General features: G+C 38.7%; 1 protein-coding gene across 5 annotated transcripts in view; it reads right to left on the bottom strand.

The window, feature by feature from the left end:
* Window positions 1-17,884, bottom strand: part of LOC110026793 (adenylate kinase 5, chloroplastic-like) — a 139,729-nt gene that overhangs the window by 27,384 nt on the left and 94,461 nt on the right. For 3 of the 5 annotated variants that reach the window (XM_020727926.1, XM_020727925.1, XM_020727929.1), the window contains 3 exons: window positions 16,998-17,135; window positions 16,877-16,912; window positions 16,709-16,794 (listed from right to left, as the gene is read on the bottom strand). The exons of 1 other annotated variant lie outside the window; for it this stretch is intronic. In XM_020727926.1, the coding sequence (XP_020583585.1) occupies window positions 16,779-16,794; window positions 16,877-16,912; window positions 16,998-17,135 (190 nt within the window). In that variant the 3' untranslated portion in view covers window positions 16,709-16,778. Of the gene's footprint in view, window positions 1-16,708; window positions 16,795-16,876; window positions 16,913-16,997; window positions 17,136-17,884 lie in introns of those variants that run through there. One more of the 5 variants, XM_020727927.1, reaches the window with a different exon arrangement.

Genomic DNA, 17,884 nt, shown 5'->3' with positions numbered 1-17,884 from the left:
AGCACGACGAGGATATTCAGAAGAGCGACAACAAAACTAAATGCACAACCCTATCACTCTCTTTAGTTTAAATAACAACTCCTAGGATTTCGAGGTAGTTTGCCTAGTGCAGCATAAACCCTCATATATCACCTTTAGTCTTTTGCACAACCCTGATTATGCAATTATAAGTCCTAACACTTTAGGATTCCGATGTTACTGTACGATATGGTGTAAATCCTCATATCTTTTTAGACTATTTGCACGATCAGATATCGTACAAATATAAGTCCTATATTCTAAATAAATTACAGAATTAAACATTAAATAACATCATTTCAAAGATATAAAACTAAACAGTAGGATAGTTGGGAAGTCACCGAGGTTTTCCCTGGATCTGTGATATCCCCTCCTCTTTATTCATTTAGATTCCTGCAAATAACTGTTCCTGTTTGAGCCACTCCCATTTGATTTTCCCATGTCCAATCTTGGAAACCTAAACTTTGAAATCTTGAAAGCAAAACCACTGATCTTAATATAGAGTTTTCTTAAGTGACCACGGTCATTTAAGATGTAATTAACTATAGGGGCTTGCTTCTATAGAGAACTTGAAACCCGGGTAAAATAAACTATCTAATCTTTATATTAGGTAGGGGAACTTGTTGGCCTTATATAAAATATTTCGCAGACCAAACGGATGTCACAAATTCTTTAGTTTAGATGATTGAGCCTACTACAGATGATATGTTTCTTCTTCGGGATAAGTGTATTACTTGTGGTATCGTGCTGAGTCACCCAAACTATTCAAAATGTGAGACTCGTTTGGTCTCACCTATTTTTGAATCAAAATGTTACTTTCAAAAATCATATTCATATCAAAACTATTTTCATATTTTTCCTATATTTTTGAAGATCAAAATTAAAACGGCCGACAAATTCTGGCTACTCCGCTGGGACTAGTTCCTCTCTTCATCTTTGATCAGGTGGTTTTCTTTTCAAAGATCGGTAGTGTGTCCATGTCCCTCATGGGCCAGACTACCAGTCTTCTGATGACTTGCTGTGCTCATTTTTTCCTTGAGTCAATACAGTCAACTCCTCTTGGATTCCAGGGTCGTTTGTTTAACCATCCTTAAGCAGAAGAGGTTTAGGAATCCCTAAGGTTTAGTGGGGTGGACCCCTAATAGGTGTGGTGTGTTGAGGTCGGAGTGAGTCCAATGTGGAATGGATCATTTCCTATTTTGGGCTAGCTCCTATGCCTTATAATCGCTTTACTTCTCTTCTGAAATTTGTTTGTCCTTTTTCAAGTCACATTAAGTTCCCTTTTAACTTTCCTCGACAATGTTGAAAACTCAAAACCCAATACCAAAGCAAAACAAATCACAAAATTTATGACAAAATTCACATGGATAAATTTTAAAAGAGTACCCAGTTCACTAAGCAATTGTGCTAATTTCAGCTTCTATGTTGAAATTGCAAGGTCTTGAACACTACTGACGCTTAGACATCTACAATTGACAGGAGTAATGGCGTCACCGAGCTTGACTTTCCTGTTCAACATGCCCACCGATAAGAATGCCGTTACATTGCTTCTACGATTCAGTTTGGGTCCGGACTTGAGGGATTTGAAATACTACTTGGAAAAGCACCTCATGTGATAACGAAAATGGGTGCTTCAAATATTCAAGAACCGTCCTCTAGGTTCGACTTAAACAGTGACCATGATTTCCCTTCCCTCAAGAAGGAGAAGATCAGTGATGCTCTCGCTGCTGCTAGCAAGGTTCCTATTGCCGCCAGGATTGTTACAGCTTCACCTACTGGGTTCACCGTCACTGCACCAGCCATTTTGCCAACTAAAGGAAAGGAAATTCTATATGAAGACTATTCGATGAATGTTTTTGCCCCTCTGTACTCTGCATTCGAAATTGGCTCTTCCTCTAAGTCTACGCTACTGACACGTTCCCAGAGAAGGAACCACAGGAGGAGGGAATTGAGGGCTCAAAGAGCACAAGCAGCCAAACCAGCCTCAACAAAGATAACTTCTCTACTGGAAATTGAGTCGATGGAAACCTCACCTCACCTTGAAGGGAGTAGGTTTCATCCTCTGGCCGTCACTAACGAAAAAGAAAGTATTCATAAGATTGCCACTAAATTACCGTCACTGCCTCGCCATCAGGGTGAAAAGAGAAAAAAGTCTGATCTCTTACCCAAATTTGCTTCTTCTTTGAAAGTATAGCACGAAAGGAGAGCTGCTCAGTTGCTGAGATCCTGAGAAAAATGGGATGTGCTATTTCTACATCAATGAAAAACAGGATATTAGAGGAATATGAATCCACTCGACAAGTTCATAGGCCCACCAAGAAGTCTAAAGAGGTGCCACCACCACGAATTTCTGCCAAACTCCGACTGGGAGATCAAATAATTACCGATGTCACTACTACTAGATTCAATGCCACAAAATAAAAATTAGATAAACTACGATCAGGATCAAGATCATCGCCCTCAGCGGGTAGTAAGAGATTGCCTACTGTTGCATCTAATCTGCGCACTAGAGGAGCCACTTCCCTTCGCCGTATTAATGTCGTCAACGAGACACCCCGTCTCCGGTCATCAGTACTTCAAGGGAAGGTTTGGAGACCTAAGGGCGCTAGTCAGGTGCCATCAGCAAGTGCAAGAAGCTCTCACCCCAAGAAAGTGCCCAAGTCCAAAATAGAAGTTGTCACACCAGAATCTAACACAAGTACAGAAGTCCGCAAGGGTCCACCAGTTGATCTTAAAGTGATTAAAGGAAACTCAATTGAAAGAACACAAAAGAAACTTAGACTTGATATTGTAGAGCTCTCAAAGGAGCAACGAAAGAATGATGAAAGTGAAGATTTTAGTTTGATGGATAGTGTGGAAGAAAGGTATGCAGACATTCTAATTGTTGAAACCCAAACCTCTTCATCATCACGTGATGCTCTGCAGCCTGTAGAGGCGAGCACCCATGATGAATTGCGAAGGGAGATTCAAATACGAGATGAGCAAGTGGCTGAGATGGTGAAAAAGTTGGAGGAGACGATGACTGCCGTCGCTACACTGTAAAGTCAACCACAATCTCCATTAACTATTTCCCCAGAAGTGAATCGAGCGGAGGTTGTGTCTGTTTCAGAAAGAAGAAACGAACCTGGCCCGTTTAGCAGAAACAATCCACAAACAAAGGAACCAATTCAGATTTTAGTACCAGAAAAGAACATCCAACAAATAGTGGAAGCACAGATACAAAAGACTTTAGCTCAATCCAAAGGAGGATCGTCAGTTTTAAGAGGAAGACCGTATCCAGAAGAGTTCGATTTGGTTCAATATCCAAAGGGGTTTATGTCGCCAACTTTTAAAATATTTGATGGAACAGGAAACCCTCGTCAACATATTGCACACTTCCGGGCAAGTTCTTGCAACGCGGGGGGTAGTGATGCATTGCTCTGTCGTCAGTTCGTGAATAGTCTTTCGGGGTTGCCTTTGATTGGTACGTCGAATTGCCTAATGATTCAGTTAAGACTTTCGTAAAACTAGAAGACTTATTTATCAAGAGGTTTGCTGGAGCTCAACACCATATCACCATCGGTGATCTTGTGGTCGAGCGCCAAAAACCAAATGAGACATTAGTCTACTACATTCTGCCATGGAGGAACCTAAGCATGAAGTGCGACCCACAGTTACAAGAACAACATGCAAGTGGAATTCTGCTCAAAAGCATACATGGTCCAGTCACTTTCATGCTTAAAAGATTCACTATCAGAACATTTGAAAAGTTGCTAAGCAAAGTTGCAGGTCTGCAAGAAGAGGTTAAATTTGGATTTATGAAAAGAATGAGAAGTCAAAGCCGATGAAGACATTTGAAAAGAAAACTAGGACAGTGTCGACAATGGACAGAGGTAAGCAGCCAATTCATATTAAAGTTGAACAACCTCAGCAGAGTTACCAACGTCCGCAACACAATAATCAATAGCGTTCCCAGCAAAATCAACAAATTAATCAACATTATGGTCAGCGACAGTTCAGCAAAGATCCTACAGCACGGATATGGGACAGGGTCCGACTATGATGAATTGATTGAGCAGTTCTACTCCTTCAAAGATGAGGCATTGGGAAAGATGTTCAGAAATTTAATCAAGAAACCCGAGTTCAGGTTGCCAGAGCCGAAGAAACCAAATGAGGTCTATAAGAAGAATCACCCTAGATATTGCCCTTATCACAGAATGCTTGGTCACACCATAGAGTGTTGTATCAGTTTCAGAGAGTGGCTCGAGAAAAACTTCAATAATAGAAGCATAGTGATCCCGAAAGAGTATTTGAAAACAACCTGAAAAAGGTTTTGTCAATATGATTTCGGTCGATCCCAATATTCTGATTAACTCCGATGCAGCTTTCGAGGGATGTAGCTTCTTTTGATTACTATTGCACTACTTTTGTTATCGAAAGAGATGTTGATGGTATCAATGTTTGACTATCCCTTCTCTCCCACCGCAATAAAATAAAGAAAGAAGTTGTTTTTAAGAACTATTCAATATTTGGAAAGCACAGATAGCAAAGCGTTCAAAGCTCAACAGAAGTTCGAAAATGGGTGCTTCGTGATAAAATTCCAATAGTTTGATAAATAGCTATGATTTTTGGGAAAAAATAAAATTAATGCCCTAATAACTAAGTCATCCACTTTAAAAATTTTGGATTGGGTCCTAAGTTGATTTCAGAATAAAATAGAGTGATTATAATACGAGTAGTCGATTAAGGATATCACGAGCTTTTTAATTTTCTGCCACTTGACTGGGTTTTGACTTTCGAACGATTTATAATATCTCAGAATTCGTCTTAAGAAATATTTGAGGATTATTAGTTAGGAAAGTTTGAACATTCAAAAACTTTAACATATGTCCCACCAGATATAGCAATTCTCAGAAAACATAAGGAGCAAAAAAAATGTGAACAATCCCCTGAGAAAAAGCTTGAGGTGAGCATATAATCAAAAATTGGTGACTGAATTCAGACATTCAAAATCTTTAAATCATGCTCTACCATATATAGTAATTCTCAATAAGAAAAAGAAGAAATGAGAATAAAAAAAGAAGAAAAGAAAAGTCTCCATGAGAAGAAGCTTGAGGTGGATATATAATAAAAAATTAGTGTTCGGGTTTCCCCTAATTAATGAGACTTGAAATGTTCTCTTAAGGAAATTCTTTTGATATTATATTCAGAAAAAGGCTCAGTGATCTTGTCTTTTGGTCGGCTATTAATTGGCTCAGAAATATCCTTGAGAGATGAAAAATGTTGTAATCACATGAGCAAAATTTCTGAGATTTGCTTAGACCCGGAAAGAAAGAACTAAAACAAAAGGCTATGTTATTAACAATTAATGAAATTTTACCCTGAAGTCATATCTTTCAGTGCCCAGAAGATTCAACCTCGACATCAATTCCAGAATGTCAAGACGATTCCTCAGAACATGGACATTATTTACACAAAATCAGTGATGAAGAAATGATAACATCTACTACAGCGACGGTACGAGGTTGCAGCCCCTCAAGCTGTGACGTTCTTAGAACTAGCACATATTTATGTGTACTTGAGAGAATATAATTCTGAAAGTACCTTAAAGTGCCTCCAGTCAACGGATGGTACCTCGATAAGTACTATGCATCCCAGAGTTTCAAAGACAATACACCGTTCTTAGAAAACACAGACGCTACACTTGTCCTGCACTTATCTAAAACTGGGTCCTCTTCCTCCTGTGGAAGAGGTTAGCTGGCTTTATAGAACCACACTCTTCTCAGACTCTTGTCTAGTGCGTATGAGGTTTGGCTGGTTCTACAAATATAGAGCCGCATCTCTTCCCACAGGGATAATTCTTCGATCAGCTTTGAGGTTGGATGTGAATCTCTGACATTCCTTCTCAAGCTGATTCTCTTGTTCACCTCTTGGGATTGATTTGAGCCCCCTTTCCCAATGTGACCAACCTTTTTCCTGGGATTTGACATAATTTCCTTGACGGTTGTCATTTTTTTTACTATATCTAGTTCAGATGTAATATCCCTGACGGTTGTCCAAACTGGTATAGTTTCTCCGCACTTCACAAACTTCTACAGACATTCTCCACACTGCATAAATTTTCACAAATTTCACATAAAACTTTCACAAAATTCAATGTCAACACTGCAAATTTCTGCACAGACATTTCAGCAAAATTTCACACTGCATAAATTCCTACATACATTTTTTACAACTCTTCTAAATTTCAAAAGTTCCATAAGAATTTCACAAACCTCCGCAAATCCCTGCATCCACAATCCCAACAAATCATCTACAAATCTCTAAAAATTTTGACAATTTCTGCATTCACAAATCTCTGCAAATTCTCAACAATTTTACAATCTTCATAAATCTCCGCAATTTTACAATTTCACAAGTCTCCAAGTCGCCTCAGCACTCAGCACTCAACACATTTGGAATAGACTTATTTCTATTCTTTCTCAGCTTATTTGGGATAGGTTCAATCCTAGTCCTTTCTCAGCACTCAACACTCAGCACATTTGGAATAAACTTAGTTCTAGTCTTTCTCTGCATATTTGTAATAGGTTAAATCCTAATCTTTTCTCAGCACTCAGCACTCAGCACATTTGGAATAGACTTAGTCCTATTCTTTCTCAGCATATTTGTAATAGGTTCAATCCTAATCATTTCTCAGCACTCAACACTCAGCACATTTGGAATAGGCCTAGTCCTATTCTTTCTCAGCATATTTGTAATAGGTTTAATCCTTATCCTTTCTCAGCACTCAACACTCAACATATTTAGGATAGTATTAATCCTAATCCTTTCTCAGTAATCAGCACTCAACATATTTGGGATAATTTCAATCATATCCTTTCTCAGCACTCAGCACTCAGCACTCTGCATATTTTGGAATAATTTCAATTCTCACTTCGGGGAAAATACCCAAATTCTGATTCCCCTTGATCGGCTCTTGAGTTGGATGTAAATTCCTGCGCTTTCCTTCTCAATCTCATCTTTTCTGCTACCTCTTGGGTTGGATGTGAGTCCCTGAGCATTCCTTCCCAATGTAGTGATATGTTTTCATATAATATCAACTTTAGAGGTCAAGGATCACAACATTTGATACTGCGTTGCTTTAGGAGTCCCTCCTATCACAATCTTTCAAAATTCAACTATCATTGCAGGGGTCGGTACCCAATTTCTGATTCCCATCTTTCAAAATACCTGAAATTCAATAATTTGGAAATCATTCACATATCCCCAGCTGAAATATTGTTTCCTCGAAACTTGATGATTCAAAATTTGCTTGTTAACTCTCCAGCGGAAGACCCAACTCATGCATTCACAAAATCTTTCTCGAGTTGTGGGTTCCCGATTGAAAACCCAACTCAAATTCAATTTCATATCAAGTTCGACCTTTGATCGGTCTTCTTAAACATTCCTTGGTTTGTTGATCTATTCGGTTAACACTAATACGCGCGGTGTGCTTGGTCAGCACACCCAAACTATTGGGGGTCCATCTGTTGACCTCATTTTGAGGTCATTACTCTTTTTCTTAAGATCCTAAGATCTAGCTCTAGGAGTTCCTATTGATTATCTTAGAAAACTAGAATTGGGACCCACCATTTTAGAAATTCCAGACACTTCCTATTTTCCTGTGATGTCTAGCATTTATGGTCTCAAAACCATTTTCTTATGGACGAGCGGTTAAGGGCCATTGTGTGAAGACTCAAGGAGAAGTTTTCAATAGGATTTCAAGCCCTAGGAAAACCTCCTCACGACTTTATCATCATATACACACACCAAATGCACAAAATTCACAAAATTGCATGAGGTTGGACTTCAATTGAACTTAAAGGACGGGTGAAAATGCGAATTTCTCCGGATGACCTCCGACGACAAAATGGACTGCGCCAACGCGTCCGAGACACTAATTTTAATAGGAAAGGACACCCATATTTCCATTATTTCAGCACGAGCAAAAATATCACGCAAATTGATGAATTCGTCAAAACGACTTCCGGTGGCGAAACGGACCGCGCCATCTCGTCCGGAACGTCAGAATTACCCAAAAAGGACATCCATTTTTATTGTATTATGATGCACAAATAAAAAAATACGAATTAATTTTTATTTTTAAGAGATATTAAATATTTTTTTTATATTACATTTTCTCACTTATATTATTAAAATTATAACCCTAATTCCTATTTTACCCTTTCCATCGCACATCTAAACCCTCGTTCGAGCTGCTCGATCTCGCGGCTTGTCCCGCTCCTCGCCCGTGCCCTAGCCCCCACCACGCGACATTCTTCTTCCCCAGCGCTCACCTTCTCGAGCTCTGCTCTACCGAGCGGCTCATCTGTTGGTCTTTGCCTCGTGTCCGACCCTTCTCCTTCTCGAGGCTATACGTTCTCCTCATTTACGGTGTTGATTCCTTCCTCCTTCTCGATTTGTTGGCTAGGGCAGCAAACAAGTGTCATTCTCTTTTCTTTTCTGTGCCTATTGGCTTCCTGTAGAGTTTAGTTTTTGGGGTAAAAAAAAAGAAAAGAGAGGGCTTTGAGAGAGGAAAGTTTTTTTAGAGGAACTTACCATTTTCTTTCTTTCTTCCTCACTGTTAGAAAACGGATTTGCTCTTCTTTGCTGTTCGAGAGGAGATTTTCTTCCTCTCTGTTGTTCGAAGACCTTGTGGCTTGGGGTTGTCGAACTGGGAACTAGAAAACCGTGGGGGCTATTTACGTGAAGCTTTCAGGAAGGATTTCTGTGGGTGTTTTCTTCAGTTTATTTTTAGTGCTTTGCTTTAAATCTGCTGAAAAGAGGTATTTTTTTCCTCTCCTCTATTTTGCACTATTTCGGATGTCATAAAATATTTCCTATCACATGTGGAAGCAAGATTTGAGCTTGTTATGAAACTTAAGCATGAAATAGTCCATGAAAATATTAAAATAGAGCATGTTATGGCTGCCACTTCCTGTATTTATCCTTGAAATTTTAGTTTATATCTTTTTTGAGATGGATGATAAAGAGTATGATGGTCATTTCATTTTTTTTATTGTTGTCGGCCATGTCATTTTATAACTCTGAGCATTAAATTCAATTGACAGTTCTTCTATAGCTTTAGTTAGCTTTGTTGGTTGATCCATACACTTTGGTTTAACTGGTATGCTTTTCCGGAGAACTACGTTTGATATGAATGGATAAAATATTGCATTTTTGATCTTGGTCTTAATGCTAATCCTATCTTGAGCATGTTTTCAGTCAAGATTGGAATTTTGGTCGTTGTTATTGCTAATAAATTACAGCAATATGAGGTTTAGCTAATGCAGAATTTGTGGATAGCAAATGTTGATTAAGTGGGTATGGACTATTTATATAATACATTTGGGATGTGACATCTGATCTTACCTTCACCCTCATACTTTCATTTGTTTACCAAAACAGAACTTGGAATTCCGTCTGCCGGTTTTTCTAATGATGCAATGTTGAGCCATAATTACAACTATGGTTATTTAGCCTATTAGTGGGGGGAGGGAACACTTTACTGTTCAATGTTGTTTCAATTCATGAAATCTAAAGGACTTTGTTATTTTATTTGCAAAGATTAATAGCTTTGATACTTATGTTTGCAAAACCTGAAATATTTGGGTGGTGTATTTGCAAAATTTAAAATCTTTGGGTGGCATATTTGCAAAATCTGAAATCTTTGGGTGGCTAATTTGTGAAAATCTGAAATGATTTGATGATTTCTTTGCAAAATCTAGAATCATTTAGTGTTCTTGTTACTTGAAAGAAAATCTGAAAGCTATGCTTTAGTCACTTTGCAAAAATCTGAGAGTTTCTTTATTTAGTTTATAAAGTTTGAAAACATTGATGTTCACTTGCAAAAATCTGAAATCCTTATGTTGTTTATTTGCAAAAATCTGAAATTATTGGGGACTTTATTTACGAAATCTAAAATGCATGATAGGTGGAATATTGATTTGAGGCTCTATGTTCATTCCCTATTATTGCTACGTGTTTTCCCATTTGTTGAGGCTCGGTTTAGGCTCTTTGGAGCTGGATAAAAACTGAATATATTTCTCTGTTTTCCATATGTATTGGACTTAATTTAGCCTAAATTATGATTTGTTTTTCAGCTCATATGGATGTTGGCCTTCTTCTTTAGTTCTTTTATGATTGAAAATGTTTGGTTTGGGATTAGTTTTCCCCTTCATTGTCCCTGACCGCAAATCTTAATGTGGTGAATTTTCACATTTGCTGTGAAGGTTGATTCATTGATTGGGTGAGCCGTAATTGGAGCACTTTCTACCAATATGTTTGGGTTACATTTTTAAAGTTTTATTCGCCACATTCTGAAGCTTTATTCGTGAAAGTTTAAATTACATTTTGAGGCTCTTAAACCCCTTTTTGAGATTGATTCGGTTTTTCTTAACGAGTTTTAAACGCCTTTAGGCAGATGCACATACGATTTCGTTTTAAGCTTTACCGATTTGACTTTGTTTTAAAAGTTGATTGACCTCTTTTCGTTTGTTTTGTTTTCTTTTTTTTTTAACGGTCAATTTAAAAATGAGAATTTTCGATTTAATTATTTTCGGAAATGATTCATGGTCTTAAAGAAAAATATGAAGAAAAGAGAAAGGGGGAGAAAATTAAAAATGAAATTTAGTCTGCTGAGATGATAGAAACCTAAAGAGGAGATAGGATAGCAAACCATTCACCATTCCTTTTGCATAAGAAAGATGAAATTGTAATTGTAAGAATAGTTGAGAGTTGGAAGAAAGGAAGAGTTTAAATGACGATTAGGAGCATAGATTGAAAGATCAGTAGACTTGCATTTAGGTCCCTTAAGCTTTGAATAAACTTAAGCCCAATTGTTTTAATTAGGATTGAAGCACATTTCATAACCTTTTTGCCAAAAGTGTAGGCTTCTTAGGTCTTGGGAGCACACTCTGAGAGAATTCATCATCCTAATTTTCAAATGAACCTAAGAAGCCAGACATCTGATCCTAGTTCATAAGTTAATTAAGACACTAGACACGAGGGTGCACTAGGTTGTGGTTCATGAATGATTTAATTAAATCAAATAATTAAATTCTTGCCTTAACTTTTTCCTACGATTTCTCGGTTTTCCCGAGTTTTTCAGGTCGTGTTTTCTCCTGTTTACACAACACATACTAGCTAAGTTTAAATCTAAAAAAAAAAGAATTGTGTCCTCTCAAATATATAGGTTTAATTTACATTACAGCATTTTATTTCAAAGCATGTTATATTATTCTCCTAGCCTGTTATACTGTTTTCCTAGCATGTAATATTGTTTTCCTGGCATGTATATTGTTCTACTAGCCTGTCATACTATTCTCCAAGCATGTAATATTATTTTTTTCTTCTTTTATATCACATGTTCTATTTGTTTTGATACACACTATACCTTAGTATAGGAAAACCTAGTGGTTATATATAGGATTAACAACAAACCTGGAGGTGCTACAGCGAGGAGCTTCGAGCAAACACCGTGGGCAACACGACGAGGATATTCAGAAGAGCGGCAACAAAACTAAATGCACAACCCTATCACTCTCTTTAGTTCAAATAACAACCAATAGGATTTCGAGGTAGTTTGCCTAATGCAGCGTAAACCCTCATTTATCACCTTTAGTCTTTTGCACAACCCTGGTTTTGCAATTATAAGTCCTAACACTTTAGGATTCCGAGGTTACTGTACGACACGATGTAAATCCTCCTATAATCCTCCTATATAAATCCTCCTATATTTTTAGGCTATTTGCACGATCAGATATCGTACAAATATAAGTCCTAAATTCTAAATAAATTGCAGGATTAAATATTAAATAACATCATTTCAAAGATATAAAGCTAAACAGTAGGATAGTTGGGAAGTCATCGGGGTTTTCCCTGAATCTGTGATATCCCCTACTCTTCATTCCTTTGGATTCCTGCAAATAATTGTTCCTGTTTGAGCCACTCCCATTTGATTTTCCCATGTCCAATCTTGGAAACCTAAACTTTGAAATCTTAAAGGCAAAACCACTGATAATAATCGAGAGTTTTTTTAAGTGACCACGGTCATTTAAGATGTAATTAACTATAGGGGTTTGACTCTATAGAGAACTTGGAACCTGTGAACTAGGAACCCAGGTAAAATAAACTCTATCTAATCTTTATATTAGGTAGAGAAACTTGTTGGCCTTATATAAAATATTTCGCAGACCAAATGGATGTCACAAATTCTTTAGTTTAGGTGATTGAGTCTACTACAGGTGATGTGTTTCTTCTTCGGGATAAGTGTATTATTTGTGGTATCGTGCTTAGTCGCCCAAACTATTCAAAATGTCTCACCTATTTTTGAATCAAAATGTTACTTTCAAAAATCATATTCATATTAAAACTATTTTCATATTTTTCCTGTATTTTTCAAGATCAAAATTAAAACGGCCGACAACCACCAAGCCTAGTCAGTGGTTCCTCGAACGAGTCAGATCGAACTATCTCTGCGAGAAGACACTGGTAGTTCGCCGCCACGGGCGTCTCCATAAACCAGTCCATCTCAATGTCCACCATGGCAAAGCACTCGACAGAGGTCGACCAAACATTAGTGTCCTCGATGGAAGGAATCCAACTCGGAGGAGAGCCTTATGCTTTGGCAGAGGAGGCGGCGGGCAGACGCCCTTAGCAGGAGGTTTCCCTCCAGGTGGAGAGTGGCTTCTTGTTGGTGACCAGACTCTGCCTTGTCATTGGCCTTAGTATAAGAATATGAGAAAGAAATGGGTTACAGCCGACTCGCCTCGCCTCTTGACCTGATGTCAAGGAAGAGATGTCGAGCGGCTTGGCTACTTCTATCACTCTGGTCGGAGACGCCTCCTTTTCCCCCATGCTCAACTGAAAGAAACACGATGTCTTGGAGGAGCCTTCCCGACGAACTCTGGAAGTCCCAGCACCTGCCAAGGAAACCTTCCACTCGGTTAGCAACAACTCTCCAATGGAAATGCAAAATGACTAGCAAATTTTGAAATAAAAATAATGAGCTTCTTGCCTTTTGTGTGAGATTTGACAGGAGCCTACGACATTGACAGTCAAGGAGAAGCAGCCGCCAGTGAGCGGACCCACGCCATCGACTTTTTTTGGCCCCTTTCGCAACAACTTCCTCCTTCTGCTTTGCCTCCAAAGCATCGGAGGCCTCCAACAACTCATCAATCATGTCATCGAACTTTGACAGCCACAGAACCTGGTTCAGAATGTAGGAGTTCAGGTGTTGGTGCAAAGACAACTCTTGACTCTCGATCATGTCTCCGTACATCTTCAGGGATCCCGGTAGGAACTTGATCTTCTTAGAAGCAATTGTACCAAGTCAGACATTGATCCCACAGCCTCCTCGCCAGGAACCAACAAGAAACCTCAGCCTCCAATCCTTAATCTTGTTCACAAGTCCCTCAAGCCGGAATCTAGAGCCCATCAAGAACACCGTATAGCCATCCTGACCAATCATGAAGTTGAAGTCGGAGAAGAGGTTGATCGACCACGGGATAGCCAACCACCAGAGGAAAATAACAAACATCATTATGGTTGAGATAGAATTGGACATGATCTACACGAGGATGATACCTCAGCGGCTAAGAACGGCCCGCAACTTCTGGCAAAAAAGCAATCTCAATCAAAACTTGAACTGGTTCAGGTAGAAAACCAAAACTTTGTCATAATTTTCGGTCACTCGGTCAGCATTTTCGATCGCCTGCAAGACCACCGACTTGCCATACACACAAGACTCCTGGAGCAACTCCACTTGGCGTGTTGACAAAGTGGATACTTCTCCGGCCAGGATGGAGCCGAAGAACTCTTGGGAATACTTGGGTGCCATGATAACCGAGTTGAAGAAAGAAGCAACCGAGAGAAAGAACTGACAAAGAGAACTACAGAAAACAGAAGTCGCGCGAGGGTTCCTACACCTTCAGTCTTATTTATGAAGGAAAAAAAATCGAACCGTCGCAAGGGAACAATGTCATTTGCCATTCAAACCGAGGAAAGGGAGTCATATCAAAGACACAAATCAAGATAGAGAATTTAAAATTCATTTCATAATAAAATTATTCACATCAACCACAAGGTGCCTACTCTAAAAAATACTTTATAAGACTATCGGCAGCTGTTCCAACCGAGACATCACCTCACTGAAACAGTCACTTATACAAAAGTTCATCGCCTAATCTAAACTTATCTACTCTATCTATTTAAGCTTGAATCAGGGCGGCTAAATAAGCCTCCCAAACGGCCAAGAACTCTACCTGAAAGGTTGGTACTTCCTCATAAAGTGCAACCTCCCAAGCACGAATCATGGCCACCTCTTCCTCCAACATCTCCGGCTTATTTACTCACTCAATCAACAAGCGCATCTCGCTGGCCTAAGGAAAACTAGCCACTCAAATGAACCAAACTTCTATTTTGCGCAGTCGACGTTACATCGAGCCGAGAGATTCTGGTCTACAAGCTACATCCACTTGGACCTCCTTTGGGGGATCAAGCTGCTACTCCCAGCCTCGGCTTGGCGCGGAGCACCGTTGACAGACCCTCGGTCCATTGAAATCTTGGCAACTAGAGCAATGCCCGCCTCCACTGAAGGGTAGTCAAAGATCACCACTCTGGTGATTGAGTCGGTTGCATCAAAAGATAATATAAAGAATGCTTCAGAAAAAGAGAAACTTTATCCAAGGAAAGCACGCCCTCCATGCCCATGATCTAGTCCAATTTCAACGTTGTAAAGAGACACCTTCCACTCCAGTCCTCTATCTTTCAGCTGGTAGAGGGAGATCGGCGACTACAAGGAACCAACAACCTTTCGCACGATTGCCTCAGCAGCCACATCTGGCGCCCCGTGCGGTGACAAAACACCAACCGTTTCTTGCAGTACTCCCTTAGACGGTGGCACTAGAGTCTGAGAAAGAGCATACGAATTGACCTTCCATTCCTTCAGACGACCACCTTCCTCCGCCTGCACTTTCTCATGGGGGTGACCGATCGAATCCCTTTCTCCTCTTCACCAACGCCTGTTGGGTTTACTCTTAGTTGGGATTAAGGTGAGTAAACCCAACAATGCCTTTGACCTCCGATCACCCTCTAGGTGGGATTCAGTTTCTGACCTCGTATCCTTGAAGGTCCTTTGATAGGCAGGTTTATTGTACTTTTTGTCTTTAGAAAGGCTCGTTTACCATGTTGCTGATTGGAATTCAGACAGATCAGAATCAAGAAAATCAAGGGAAGAAGAAGAAAACGCTTCCCTTACTCCCTATTTGTAGGAATCACGAGCATGAAATTTAAGGAGAGTTCAATTATTGTATCATTAAGAAATCATGGATACTGCTTACTTTTTTGCATTAAATTTTCTTGTTTTTATCGCAGCATAATTTTCAAGAAACAAAATAATCAGAAAAATATATATGTACACAAAACTATGCCTGCACGAATCTCAAGGCAATCTTACGGCCTAAGAAAAAACGAGCATGAAATTTAAGGAAACTTCAATTATTGTATTATTAAGTAATCATCGATACTGCTCACTTTTTTGCATTAAATTTTCTTGTTTTTATCGCTGCATAACTTTCAAGAAACAAAATAATCAAAAAAATATATATGTACACAAAAATGTGTCAGCACGAATCTCAAGGCAATCTTACGGCCTAAGAAAGAATGATGAGGCAAAGGTGAGCCTGCCAAAAAAATGATCTGGCAGCTCAGAGGATAGATCGGTTTACGCTCGCCAGAGATCATCGAAACCAACTCAACGATAAACACCCAAATGACACCCTCTGCTCGAGGGCCCAAGTTTTACTCAGCCAACGGGAATTCACCCGATTAGAACTGAGGATTGACGACTGAACAAATGCATCTGGTCGACAAATATTAACTGATCGGATCAATCTTGTCGACTATCTTCAGAAATCCAGCCGGCCGTCCCTGCCTGAAAGGTCAACTGGCCAATGAACCCCATCCATCTAGCCAACCAACAACACAAATCGTCTTATCTCGTCGGACCAGACGACCGAGCCAAAGGATAGCAAGACTCTGAGCTAACAAAGGTATAATTCCTAGAATAATCTATACAAGCCTCATTAAAGGGGGGTTGAAAATATAATTTTCCCTTATTTCACTCCCTCTATTATAAATAGGGAGATTTTTTCATGTAAGAGATTTGGGGCCCGCTCCTTTCTCTCATATACCTAAAATATTCGAGTATAAAAAAAGGGCATATCTCCTGGAAAAAATCTAGACAAAGTAGATAAGTCACTGTGCACTCCTCTCCCTCTGTTTTCCATTCTTTTCCCTTGGTTCAAATGCTCTATTCCTTGGGCATATCTCCTGGACAAATCTAGATTCAACGATGATGATAAGACAATATGAGATTTTCAAGCTGAAAACTGCTACATCAACATAAATGCTAACATAATAAAATGATATCCTCTTTGGCAAAATTTGGATAGAGTGTGCCATTTCTCAATTTAACATTATCTTTTGCCACGTCAAAGATTTTTTCTGATCCCAATAAATAAACATAACAGTTTATAATAGAGTTGTGACTCCATGTTGTCAGGTCAAATGCAAACGGAAATAGACTAATGTTATGTAATAAAATTACTGTTGATTCACTAAAGAAATAAAAGACAAGGTATTTCTGATGCAGGACATAGTCTGGACGCACCTTCGTCCCAGAGATTTCATTCATAATTGTGAGATAATCCTCTTCAAAGATAAGCCTCTTCAATCTGGCATTAACCAAAGAAGGACCTAAAGAAAAGAAAAGATTTACGTAATCTACTTAAATTTTAACTTTATAGGCGCAAAAATAAGTTCAATGATGTGCTCATACCATAGTCCTGATGCCCATTTTTCTTTGCTTCTTCTGCTTTAAGAACAAATCAAAAGATTTAATCAAAGACAGAAACTAAAGCAAATGAAGCATAGCTTCTATTGTTCCTAAGCTGAAATACCTTATTTTTCCTTCAAATGCATCATTAATTTCTTCAATTGTTGGCCTTAGAGGAAATCTGGCTATAATAACATATTTTTCCTTTCCAGAAGGGTCATCAATCCGCTTAAAGAGTTCGTAATCATGTGAATAAGACATCCTGACATTAAGAAAACAAGGTATACGAATGGTAAATATTAAATAAGTAAAGACCTTAAAAAAACCATAAACATGGAAACAAATAGTAATAATAATAATAATAAACTGATGGTGACAAAACACAGATTACCACCAGGTGACGTGCAAATTAGGGCTGTCAATTTGGCTCGTTGTTCGCGAACAGCTCGTGTTCGGCTCGTTAAGCAGCTCGTGTTCGGCTCGTTCGTTAAGCCTAACGAGCCGAACACGAACAAATTTTCAAGCTCGAAATGTAAACGAGCTGAACACGAACAAAAGTTTGTTCGCTCGTGTTCGGCTCGAATTAGCTCGAAAACAAATATATATTAATATACATAATACATATTCATAAAATTAAATATTATAAAATATAATTAATTAAATTTTAAAAAAAAATAAATTATCATATTTTAAAAAATTGTTCCTATAAATTATAATATATAAAAAAAATATTAAGAATATTATATTACTAATTTACTATAACTTATATAAATATTATATATGTATAGGATATTAGTTAAAACCCTAACAATCCGCTCCCATTCCCGTCTCGAAAGTTTTGGGGTGCGGCTGTCTTTCGCTCCTGAGCTCCTCTCAAAATCGCTCCTCTCAAAATCGCAGAAGTCTCCTCCTCTGATCCTCTCAAAATCGCGGAAGGCTCTCTGGAAGGCTCTCTGGTTTCTAATATTTACATCTATTGCTCCACGGATAGTCAGCGTTGGCTCGACTGTT

This window comes from Phalaenopsis equestris, unplaced genomic scaffold (assembly GCF_001263595.1).
Source record: "Phalaenopsis equestris unplaced genomic scaffold, ASM126359v1 Scaffold000401, whole genome shotgun sequence".
NCBI lineage: Eukaryota > Viridiplantae > Streptophyta > Magnoliopsida > Asparagales > Orchidaceae > Phalaenopsis > Phalaenopsis equestris.
The sequence above is the reverse complement of the archived record's forward strand: the minus strand, read 5'-3'. Positions and strand labels throughout refer to the sequence as shown.